Source organism: Anopheles aquasalis, chromosome 2, assembly GCF_943734665.1.
Source record: "Anopheles aquasalis chromosome 2, idAnoAquaMG_Q_19, whole genome shotgun sequence".
In the NCBI taxonomy this organism is placed as follows: domain Eukaryota; kingdom Metazoa; phylum Arthropoda; class Insecta; order Diptera; family Culicidae; genus Anopheles; species Anopheles aquasalis.
This window is the reverse complement of record NC_064877.1, coordinates 63,685,784-63,698,146: the sequence shown is the minus strand read 5'-3', so window position 1 is coordinate 63,698,146 and position 12,363 is coordinate 63,685,784. Positions and strand designations below refer to the sequence as shown.

General features: G+C 52.4%; 2 protein-coding genes across 2 annotated transcripts in view; one reads left to right on the top strand and one right to left on the bottom strand.

Moving 5' to 3' along the window:
* Nucleotides 1–1,147: 1,147 nt before the first annotated feature.
* On the bottom strand, nucleotides 1,148–10,134 carry LOC126570583 (uncharacterized). The gene is made up of 5 exons (XM_050228448.1): nucleotides 9,828–10,134; nucleotides 8,802–9,186; nucleotides 6,369–8,068; nucleotides 3,450–5,447; nucleotides 1,148–3,366 (listed from the first exon to the last, which is right to left on the bottom strand). The coding sequence occupies exons 1-5, from the start codon at nucleotides 10,020–10,022 to the stop codon at nucleotides 1,336–1,338; spliced, it is 6,309 nt and encodes a 2,102-aa protein (XP_050084405.1). The 5' UTR covers nucleotides 10,023–10,134; the 3' UTR covers nucleotides 1,148–1,335.
* Nucleotides 10,135–10,546: 412 nt separating this feature from the next.
* The window catches only part of LOC126570582 (protein Shroom), a 183,528-nt gene continuing 181,711 nt past the window's right edge, over nucleotides 10,547–12,363 (top strand). The window contains exon 1 of the mRNA XM_050228447.1: nucleotides 10,547–11,038. The gene's annotated coding sequence lies outside the window, so the exon portion shown is untranslated. The remainder of the gene's footprint in view (nucleotides 11,039–12,363) is intronic.

Below are 12,363 nucleotides of genomic sequence, written 5' to 3'. Positions count from 1 at the left end.
TTTGACGGAACCAAAACGAAGAGGCAATAGCAGCGGAAGCGCGCCTCATGCGAAAGCTCACTGAATGAACTTCGATTCAATCAAAAAAAGGTAATCAATCGTGAATCAATGCGCACACAGCAGCAATAGCAGCAATCATTCGTTAAATTGTTCTTTCAATTTTTGATGAAAACTCTGTGTAAACCACGTGCTTCTTAAAAAAGACAACCCCGGTGCGCCCGGAGAGAGTGTATAGAAACCTGAAATAGAGAAGTTGAAATTTGATAACCAACCATCACCACCCTTGGCGCGAGCACAGAACAATTTTCGTGGAGACAAGCGGATGGAAACAGCAATGGAGAACGAGAACGGGAGGTAATCCAATAATAAAAGAGTGGCAAGAGAGCAAGCGCGGAACCACAAGCTGTTGCAGATATAATATAAGAAACTAAGAGACAAAAAAGACAAGACGTGGCACACGTAGCACGTTGCTAGCAAATCGAGAAAAATGAAAAAAGAAAACACAAAAAAAACACAAAATGCTCCACATGCTCCGAAAAGGGGAGGAAGAATGAGATAATAATATTAGTTATTGTAATAAGCATGAGAAAACAATAGTCATAGGCAAATGAGAGCGCATGCAAGCAAGCAAACGTATGTATAGTGGAAAAGAAATACAAAAAATTGAATATAAAACGTGATGATCGAAGACTTACGCACAATCATGATGATAATAGAATAATATCCAGAAATGCTGCAGTAAGTAAAACTGTAGATAATCCCTGAAAATTTTCTCACATTTGCTTTTTAGTTTGTCTATCCGCTTAGCTTTTCATTTGCTTCTTGTTAATTCTAGATGGTCGCATTTCCTTTTCGACCTTTGCTGACTACTTTACTGGCTTTGTAGAGTGTCCTTCTAGGGATTCCTTTGGAGATCGGCTAAGCACCTAAGGAAAGTGCTTCTTCGCAAACCCCTTCAAACAAAACATCCGAATGCTAATCCGTTGGAAACCAACACACTTTTGCAAAATGAAGTGATCGGCAGTGCGTATGTCGAAGGCACCACGAAAGCCTTTGGTTATCTTACCTTTGTTTGGAAGGGTTCATTGGCTACCCTACCAGCAACTCTGCATTGGACACCGGCAAGCATAAACGATGGTGGACGCAGTTTGATGAAAACTACAAAACAATTTATTGCTTGGTTAAGAACAAAATACAACAAATACGATATAATTCTAAGGCAGCCTTTTGACACTTATTCGCGCTTATTTGCAATATCACTTGGTCGCCATGTTCCGCGTTTATGTGTGTCTTGGATTCAATGTTTGCGGAGTTAGCTCTCCCTCATTTCCGCCATCACGCACTCGTGGCTGTGCTTGTGGTTGTCGTATTGGTACTACTACTGATACTGCGTATACTGCTGCTCATCACACCTGCTCCGATCACTGAACCAGCCATACTTCCTCCCGGAGTACCGCTTCCGGTGCCACCTGAAAGTCCACTTGCGCCCCCGGAAGTGCCAGCACCGCTGCCACCACTTCCGCCACCGCAAGGATCTACATCGTTCTTGCCGTAGTTCGTGTCCTTTAGATAATAAACGGCCGTTCCATTGATGAGCGCATGGATGGTTTGCTTTAACCCGAGCAACGACGCAAGACGGTACTTGAGTGTTACCGATTGAATCCGCTCAATGAACGTACCGATCGCTTGTTCCATCGCGGGCGTTATATGTGGCTCGAGCTGGAACATCTTGACCAACGTTTCGATGATGGCGTCCGTTAGTGGAAGCCGATTGAGATAGTCCTCCAGGTAGCTTCGCTGTCCATCGATCACGTAGTGCTGATAGATGGCAGACGGCCAATTGATCTCGACACCGTAAGCCCGACCTACAATCAGTGCTTGTGGAACCGTGAGCAGGAAGTTGATGTAGTATTGCAGGGCACCGGAAGAGGCAACGCCACCACCACCGGTTCCCTCGTCATTGGATCGAATGTTCAGTACCGAGAGACAGGTGTTGCATGGCTCTTGTGAGGCCGATGAACCGGTGCTAGAGCCACCAGCAGTACTAACTCGACTGGGACTAGGATTGGTGGAACTGGCTGGTGAAGACACACTTGCTCCGCTGGCGCCACCCTTTTCCGTGCCGAGTGATTGACGGACGAAGAAAATCTGCAACGCTAGTAGTTCGGCATTCGAGGCGGCTCGTTGGGCGAGCGTTAGATTGTTGTCCAGCAGATAGTTATCGGTGGCATGAGTGTACGCGTCCATGGCACTCGTCAGCTCCGTCAGGAGCATGGTCGTCGTCTGCAGACGCTGCTGACAAACCGTTTCCTTGCGTGTCACAAGGCGGCGCTGTCCGTACGTCGCAATGATGGCGTCGATCGTGGTGCGCGCCTCCGCTTCCCACAGTTCGGCGATCTCTTTGTACATCCGGAAGTGCAGGGCCGCCAGTCGGAAGTAATCCTTGCGCTCGGGACAGTGCTCGTTCAGGTAGGCAATGATTGCGGTCTGCAGACGGCGCCCACTAGCCGCACGATCATCGAACTGACCGAGCAGCGATTCGAACTGTTCGTTCTTGATCAACGTTTCGAAGCAGTAGCACATATCCCGGTACCGTCCGATACCGACGAGTAGCCGAACGATCAGGTTCCATGATTTGGCAGCCGTCAGTGCTTGAGTTAGCTGTTTGCAGCACGCCAGCACCTCCATGATGCCCTCCATCGAACACTCGTGCACGAAGCAATCGTGAGCTTTCACCAGCAGCGCTACGATGATCGTGTTTTGCTTCTTCAGCGACAGCACCTGCTGGGGCAGGATAGCATCGAGCCGTGCGAGCAGATCGCTATCATTACCACCGGCACCACTCGCTTCCGTCAGCACGAGTGGCGTCTCCAGCGATTCCAGCGCATCCTGAGCGTTGGTGCCCGCAGATCCTCCCTCCTGTCGTTCGCGTTTCCGGTACAACCGCAAGGCATCGCAGTACCGCAGCAGAGCATTACCGAGGGCCGTCGTATTCGGGGCAAGCTCGAGGAACAGATGAAACTCACGATCAATGTTGTAGCCCCACAGCAGTTCCTCGTTACCCGCTGTCGCGGACTGCTGCTGCTGTTGAAACAGATAGAACTTGGAGCGCACCACGGCCGACACGATTTCCGAGGCCAGAAAGTTGGTGAAACTTTCGACGCTCATGCCCGTGGCCGTCACGATATCACTGATCACCTCCAGCTTGTGCACGCAGTCCTCGTGCACGATCTCGGGCAGAAAGGCGAGTGGATCGCGCAGCTTCAGCAGTTCGTTGTACTCGCGATCGAGGTACATGGCTGCGCGGTACGTCAGTATAACGCGGCGTGCCAAATCCTGCCCGTGTGTGATGCGATTACCGAGACCCTGTGGAGGCGATACGAACAAGAATTAGAGGTATGAGGGGAATGACCTTCTAGATATTCTTTCTCAGCTGTTGCACAACTTACACTGATCGCTTCGAAGATGTCCTGTCGTTCACGAGACGGCACCTCCTCGAAATCCGATGCTGCTGTAGTGCTCGCATCAGACGTATCGAGCTGACCACCACCAGTACCACCACCACTAGTCTTCATCGGAGAACTGTCGTACCGTCCAATGCCAGAGCTTTGGCTAACACGGCTGATTCGTAACGTGCGCCTCTGGAACCGGCCCGACGATCGAACGCTGTCCTCATTCAGCAGCATCCGTTCTTCCTTCGAAAGGTTGTAAAGACTGACCAGACCTTCCGCCAGTGCCATACAGAACACGACAAAGTGAAGATCAACGGGACGCTGCTCGAAGATGGCCTGATAGCGAAGGGCCTGGACAATGTCCCCGCAATCCAGCAGCCGATTGATGAGTGCATCCAAACGTCGTTTCTCTTCCGGCACCGTGAGCGGTACGTTGGCGAGCGTCAGATCGTCGATACCGGCCACTTCCTTCAGCTCGAGAAAGGTGTGGTACAGTACGGGAGCCTCATCTTCCCTGGGCTGCCGTTGGCTGGCGGTCGTCCAGTAGTGTGAACAGTACAGCTCAAGTTCTTCGGCCGTCGAATCACTGCAGCGTACGTAGCTCAGGGCCAGCTCGTACTCTACGCGATCACGATCGAAGCTTTCGCTTGGATAGAGACCAAACTCACGGATGAGCTCGAGCGCTCGCTTGAGAAGGTGGTAGCGAGCGGGATCACCGTACTCTAGCCGGTTGGCGATGTGAATGAAGAAGTTGATGCGGATTTCCGGCCTTAACCCGTACCGCTCGCTATCGACCCGGTACCGATCGAACTTCCCGACCGTCCCGTTCGCCTCGAAGTAGCTCACCCAGTGCTCAAAGATAATACTTTCCTTCGGTAGTCCGGCCTCATCGGCCACCGCGATCGCCGCTTCGTGGCATTTCCGTGCAACGAGCCGTTCGCAGAGCGTTTCGTAGAGCTCCGTGGAATCGCCGCCGTTCGCAGCATCAGCACAGGAACAACGTTCGAAGAAGCGGAGTAACTCACTCGCCACGTCACAGTGTCGGACGATCGCACAGACGCGCAGCATCCGCTCAAAGTCCAATCCGGCGGTCAGGAAGCAGCGGATATCGCTGCGAACGTACGACTCCAGCAGTAGCTGCTGATGATGCACCGAGCTCCGGTTGCACAGGTGCAGCGTAAGCAATCGAGCGCAAAAGTTGAACATTTCGTACTTGGGTTGCCGTAACAGGAAACACTCGTCCCCGGTGGTGGTGGCCAGAAAGTTGATCAGCAGCTGCGTTCCTCGTTCCACATCGAACAGGACGTCGCGTGTGAGCGAAAGGTACGCTGCAAGATGATGCCAGTTCGACTCAGGATAGAACACGGCCAGTGAGCTGGCCAGCGTGCAGATGCGATCGGTACGCACGAGATGCTCTAGCAGACCGCACACGAACGCCGGCTCTTCCGGGCGGGACGCCAAGCGCTCTCGGAAGGGATAATCACCGGCCAGCATTACCCAGACGATCCAGCAATACCGCCGGCCAGCGCTATCCGGTGGACATATTTCACCGGCGAGCAAAGCTAACAGTGGCCACCGGCGGCGTATTGCACGATCGAGCAGGTTTTGGTAGGTGTGCGGATAACGCGGTACCGCTTGGTGACGATCCGTCGGTTGTCCGCTGGCCGTTAGCGCGAGTTGCGCAAAGGTTCCGTAATCGAACGAATGTCGATTAACGTCCGATAATGGTGGTGCGGCGTCGTAAGGGTTCGCTTCGTTCGAGCACAGCAAAACCATTGAAACGAGATCCGTATCGTAGCGTTCCGATAGGAAGCGAGCCGCTTCGTATGCTGGTGGTGCCGTGCTGTCAGTACTGGCGGACACCGAGGCCGCTGGTGTGCTGTTGGGGACGGAGCTGGACGAAACAAGGGCACCGGTAGCGCTCCGGTTGGAAATGGCATCGCTCTCGCTTGACACACTCGAGTGACCACTCGATTCGGCAGTTGTAGTGCTTCCCTGCAATGCAAACGAGATGAGAATCAATCAAAGGGAACACCGTTGGTACCGTAATCAAGGGCACTCATCACAAAGATTATCGATCGATGTGTAAAAACGTGCAAATGGGAAAAATAAACACTTGAATGTAGATAACCGAATATTTTTACAAACAATTTGTTCACAAACCCGCCTCTTTTACCCGCCATAAGGCTGTCCGTTTGGTGGTAAATCGGTTAAGGAATTTAAAAAAGAAAATAAACGAAGAGACTGTTGTGTGTTTGATTGTAGCCCGGGACGTTGGCTTATCTCGGAAACAGGGAACAGTTGTGCGCTTGATCAATGATCAGCCCAATGCTGTTGCAATAGCATACTGGAGCTTGTCCGAAGTCCACGTGCTGGCACAGTGTGCTAGCCAGACGCAAAATATTAATGGCCCAAATGAACTAGTTTCATAGTCGTACCAGATGATGATAGGATGTGTATCAGTGTGTGCGCGGGCGCACACTATGGGTCAGTGACTACCGACGAATCATATCAGCTCGGGTCACTAACCTGTCATCATCGATGGTAAAAACCGGATCAAGCAATTTCACTTCATCCACTGCTTGTTATGGCTTTTGGCACTGTCCTCTCCTATCTGGTTCCCGGGGCTATTTTTACTAGCATAATTATACAAAGTAACCTAGGCACCGCACTGGCACCGGGGCCGTTTTGATATGGTCGGCGACACATTTGATAAGGACGGCGAAATGAGTTCATGCGTGCCCACCACTGGGGAATGTATTGCGCAATTGCAAGCTCCCATTATTTGCCGAGTGATGCGCGAAAGCAACACGATTTATGGATGGTTTGCGGAAGGCAAAGTGTGTCACCGCGTCTGCCTGCAGCGTTCCGATGGAGACGACACTGATGATGCATGTATTTGGTTCATACACTTACCCTACGCCTTCGTCGTGGCGTTAGACTAGAGCGACGTTTGGGGATAGTTGCTACTTCCACGTTACGGCCATCTTCCGTCGCAACGGCCTTCGGTTGGTGTAGCAGCGCCGTCATCAGATTCACGCCGATTTGCTCGTCCCGAAAACCGGTCCGGCATAGCTCGATGATTTGTTGCTGTGGATAGCCGAGATAGTCCACCAGCAACAAAAAGCGGTACCAATCGTTCACGGCCAGTAACTGATCGCGTAGATACTGCTCGGGGTACGGTAGCCCGTTCACCTTCGCCACTACTGTCATGGCTTCGAGATCGACAAGAAGATCGCGATCTTTAAGCGATTTATTGGCGATCGCTTCCTCGCAACGGCTCAGAAGTGCAGCCACCGAGAGTTGCTGCTGCTGCTGGTGCTGCACGGATCGCTCGTAATCACCGTGAACGAGTGCCAGGCAGCGAAGGTAGGCCCGGGTTGGAACGGTGCTTACACCGACCATCTCCATGAAGGCGATCGCGTGCGGTACGAGCTCGTGGTCCCAGTACCGTTCGATGGCAAGCTGTGCGACGGCTTGGGCTGCACCATTGATCTGCCGGACCGAGATTTGCGAGTAGTGTTTCAGCTGCTCCCGGTAAAACTCGTGTACGGCGTAACAGGCACGCCCCAACCGGATGTAGTGTAGATAGCGCAACCGTACCGGTTGTCCATACTTTTCGATCAACAGCGGATGGTTAAAGTGTGGAATGGAACCGTGCTGCTGGAGTAACCCCGATCGCAACGCTCGCTCGTCCTCATCCTCACAGGATTGGCTGAAGAGGTGGCTCTGTATGGTGGACGGATCGGGAATGCCAGCGATCGCCAGCAGCTTTCCCATTAGCACGCGAGGTGTCTCCAGATCTGTGGCTGTACTTGCGCTGTTGTATCGCGCTATAAAGTTGCTCAGATGTGGCAGTTTACTCAGTATCGGATCGTCCCTTTCAGGGAACCGTTCATTCGCCGCATCAAGACCATACTCGAAGAGATAGACGATCGGGTTCTCCTCGTAGAACGATCGATTGTGCTGCAGAATGTACTGGGAGCAGGTTCGAGATACGGTCAATAGTTCTGTTTCACCGATCGGGGGCTGCTGTTTCAGCTTCTGCAGTTCCAGGAACAGCTTCACCTCCGTTCGATTCTCCTGTTCCGGCGTGGCGGTGTCTTGCGCTAGTTTCTCCAGCAGCTCACGGCTTACGATCGGTAGGTCAAGCAGCGTGAAGAATCGATTTTCCACAAATTGACGGGTGATCTGTTCCCGAAACCAGCGTGCCTCGGCCAGTTCACGGTTCCGGGCAAAGGTTTCCGTCGTGAAGAGGCGGCGCATGATAGCGACCGCGTTTGAGCGCTCATGATCGAGAAATTTGCCCAGCCGGGCCAGTTCGTTGAGCAAGATTTCATTCCGCGCCAGCGTCCGGTGGTGCGAGAGCTGGGACAGCATGAATTCGTCGATTTCCCAGCGTTGAAACAGTTGCCGTAGACGCTCGTTGAAGCGCGGATCATCGTAGATATCGATCTTGATGTGCAGGATGTGCGGCGTTGGATCGAGCCCTTCGCTTAGGCAGTCACGAAGGCAGTTGTTTAGCTGGATCCAGATTTTCACCAGATTGGCGATGTTATTCTTCAACAGGTAACTCCACACGCTGTACCGATCGAGGATCGGGGAGATTTCAGTTTCTGGAATGGGTGAGAAAGAGCAAGAAAAAAAGGTGAGTGAGTGAGATGCCTGACAATGATCAGCAAACAGGGGGTATTTCACTTTGGGTAGGTCAGAGCGGTCGGGCTCAGCTTCCGTCGCTTATCAGCTAACATGTTTAAACGATGCGCTTCATCAAGCGACCCAAACGGTGATTGTAAATGTTGGGCAACGGCAAATTGTCTTCGAGATTAGGGCCTGCTCACACAAACACCGATCGCATACGGATTGTTCTTCCAGCATCACACTCTCCCTAGCGACACACTTTGCTTCGGGATGGCTCTAGAATGGAAGTTTGATTTGAGCTCGCGATCTGTCGTCGAATCATCGATGATCGACACCGTCCAAGGCGATCATCGTTTGAAGCAACCAATCGTATCAGTCAAAACACATCAGACACAACAGCGATCGGTTCCGGAAAACCACGAGTTCCAAAACCTCGAATTCAAGGCTACCCCAAGGGAAGGATGCGATGACAAAACGCACACGACAGGCCGTGTTCACTCGGTGGAAAGATCGCAAGAAAACTCGGCTGTCTTTATCAAAGTCACCACTATGACGTGCGTTAGTCAAATGTGCTGTGCTTATCACGATCAGCTGCCAGCTAGTGATTCATCGTTAGTGTACTATAACTGTAATTCCCCCCCGATGGCACTTGACGAGGACACGTTTAAATTTAGCATCAATGGCATGGGGATTCCACGGATTGATTACCTTGATTTTTGAAGAACAAATCGACGGCCACGGTGTTGCGGTAGAGATCCTCCTTCATGCAGAACGTGTTGAAGGACATCGTTTCGATCTCGAGCACACTGTAGCCATTGGCTACCTCGTTCAGCACGTCCGCCATCTGGCGCACGTTCGCCTTGAGCTGGGTGTAGACGCGCCAGTTGGCGGCGATCCGTTCCTTTTCACCCTGCTCGTACTGTTCGACGGTGCGCGCTAGGTGCTCCTGGATGTACTCCCGTAGCCCGTGATCGAGCGTTTCGGTGGCGATCTGATAGAACACGTACTTGGGCACTCGGTCGATGTTCTTGAGGATGTGGTGCGCCTTGAAGAGCTGCCGGTTCGACAGCAATCGATACACGTATGCGTTCACCTGCAACCGGAGAAGAGAGTTGCAAACGATCAAGCACTGATGCTGGTGCTGGTGCTACTGTGTGTTCGGTTGACCGATCGAACCGCTACTGAGCCTGAGCCGCTCGGCTTTCCAGCCCATCCTATTCGCCATCCTAGCGAAGCGATAAGAAAACTGTCCGATGTCGTCTTCGAGGGGCTTCGTGGTGTTGATACAGTTCAGTCGCAGCGCTCGGTCGTTGTCTTACTTACTACCCTCACTCCAGGCAGGGCAAACTTCTGTGCTGCATGAGCTCATTCTGCATCACCGTAACCGCATCATGCACCCAGGGGGTTGTTTGGTGTTGGTGCGTGTGCGTATTTGTTTTTGATAAACTGCATCTCTAGCTCATAGTGTGGTGGCTGGCTGTGAGGTAGCCCTTTCGTGCATTGAAAACCTTTCCACAGATCAAGAATCAGCCGCAGCGCTCGTGGTGCTCAAGTCAAGGAATAGAAGCAACATTAATACAGTTGACCGTCGCTGTAAAATGCATTCCCGTGAAACAGTCATCCCACAACGGAACGGGTTGATAACGGATCAGTGGGGAGGCGTAATATGCATCCGCAGTGGATGACGCATTGACTACCGTCTCCCGTTTCTTAGCCAATTTGCATGTCTCTCACCTTTTGCAGGAAGTAGTTTTTGGCTTCGCGGGCCGATAGCTCGTTCCGCTCGGCCAGAAACTGGATGCACAGGTTTACGTGCTTGCCCTTCGTGGCCACCTCCTTGATGATGACGTCATCCTCCAGCTTTTCCCAGCCTTTCAGCACGATGCTCTTCTCCGGTGGCACCGGACCACCGTCTCCACCGGGGGCCATTAAAGGGGGGGGGGTGATCGAATGCGCCACCTCGATCGAGCCTCCGAGACAAATGATGAGGCACTTTTACACTTGAAACACAAAATTACAACGAAAACAAATCGAAAACCAAAATCGGAACACAAAGTATTGTTTACATTTTAACAACAGCCCGAAAACAGCTGACTGCCCGATAGTGTCCTCGGTTCCTCGGTTCTAGCAGCTTATATGACAAATTAGTCACATAACCGACCGAGCGGCCCGCTTGCTTTGCGCTTTTTCTGTTCGGTTTTCGGACTTTTCCGTGCTCCTGCAAAGATATCAATTTATTGAAATAAATTTAAAACCTAAAAATCACCTATTTTTATTACATCGAGATATTTCTGCACATCGAATCCGACCCTCGCCGGCCATGATCGTGCTGCTAGAGAATGAGCGCGTGCAGCGATCGTGCCGCTCGAAAGCCACCCCTCGCCGTGGTGCCGACCGCGAGGAGGCGGAGGAGGCGCCCAGTTTCCAGTTTCAAGTTTAACGGTGTGCGGAACGGACGTACGTTGCGTCGTCGCTCTGTGATAGAAACCCACGGACGGACGGACTAACGGACGGTCGGTCGGTCGGTCGGTCAGTCGGTGTGTGCGGTGCACGCGGGGTGAGCCAGCGGGTTGGCAAGAACTAGTAGCCCGTGGAACCGAATTCCACCCTTTTCGAAATCGGGAAACTCGCTGCTGCTTTCGCCGACAACACCACTTTCGGACACTTGTTCTCCGGGTGGGCTGGTGGCCCCAGTACGGTGGATCCTCGTGCAAGAACCACCATCGAAACGTCGTGTGTCGCCATGTGTCCATGAGTGTTGAGAGAGAGAGAGTGTGGAATGGTGTTGTTGTTGCACTAAAGTGTTGTTTGTTTTTTTGTGAGAAGCAACAACGGAAGTTCTCCAGCTCTTTCGCCAACAAAACAGTGAGCAGCAGCAACGGCAGCGGCAGCAGCCTAGCGAGTGTGTTTGCTGGCCGTGTTCACCGGTACCACCGGGTTGTAAGGTTGGAGAATCGTTCCCTCGTAGCCCCTAAGCCTTTAATTGGTTTTCATTGGGTCCCCGAATGTGATTTAAACTTGTGTTCAATTCATTCTAACGCCATCAATGGCGTGGCTCCTTCTGGCTCTGGGGGGTGTTAATAGAACGTGCCCCACCCCTCGGCATGAAGCATAAAACATGGAGAGTGCGTATATTGTGTGCGTTTGTGTGGTAGTTGTGATCGAGATCGAGCTTCACCGATCATATTTAAAGTGATTGATCACGGGAGAGCGAGCGAGAGCAAGAGGACTGTTCTAGTTGATCAGAAGGACTCACCGAAGAAAAAGAACATTCCTTCTGCACTAGCGATCTGCACAAAAAATTCTGCCAAGAACAGCGATCGTGGCGATCGTATTAAAACGATCACACCAAAACCAAACTACTGGCAACATGAATCAACGTGCACCGGGTTCTGGTGCGCGAAGGCACGTTCCACAATCATTAAGCATGGAAGCAGTGACCACCAGCAGCAACAGCAACAGCAGCAGCACCAGAGCTAGCACGATCGTCGTACCACCGCCCGGTGCGGTTTGCGTTTTGCTTTCACGCACCAACACCATCACCGGGAACGGGTACAACAGCAGCAGCAGCAGCAGCAGCAGCAGCGGGTGCAAAGAACGGGGTGCCTTGGCAAAGAAATTCTTGGCCTCCACCCGAAACGGGTTGTGGGCTTCGCCAGAGAACCTTCACCAACCGTCGCCGACGTGTATTAGTGACCAATGCGATGCTTTGCGATGCTGGCTGCTGGCTGCTTCTGGCTCGCTCCTTCTCTCTCTCTCTCTGTGCTCTCTGCTTCGTTTCACCGGAGGAGCCTTGCTTTTGGAGCCACCGAACCGAGCAAGTGGGGCGAGCGGCAGGCCGGTAGACGCTGCTGTCCAACGAACGATCGCCAAAGAATAGCCCAAAGAAAAACCGGCCACGGTCGATCTCGGACCCTCTCGGTGGCTGGCACAACACCATTACTGATGAAAGCGAACCTGTACGTGTGCGTGTACGTGTGCGATCTCGGTCGCTGGTCCAGCGTCGAGCAAAGATCTAGCGAGTCGAAGGCGAAGAACCTGAATCCCGGGCGAGAACACAGAGATCAGGACTCGAGAGGGAGGTGGTTGAAGGAGGGTTGGGTTGGGTTGTGTTGTGTGTATGCGTGCACGATTGACCGATCGCGGTGATCGGGCACCGCACCGCATCATCTTGTCATCGGCGATCGGCGAGCGCGCCCGCGACGTTTCGATTGCGGAATGGTTGCGTTGCTTTTCCCTTTTGTTTCGTGTCGTTTGCAGGGCGCGACCA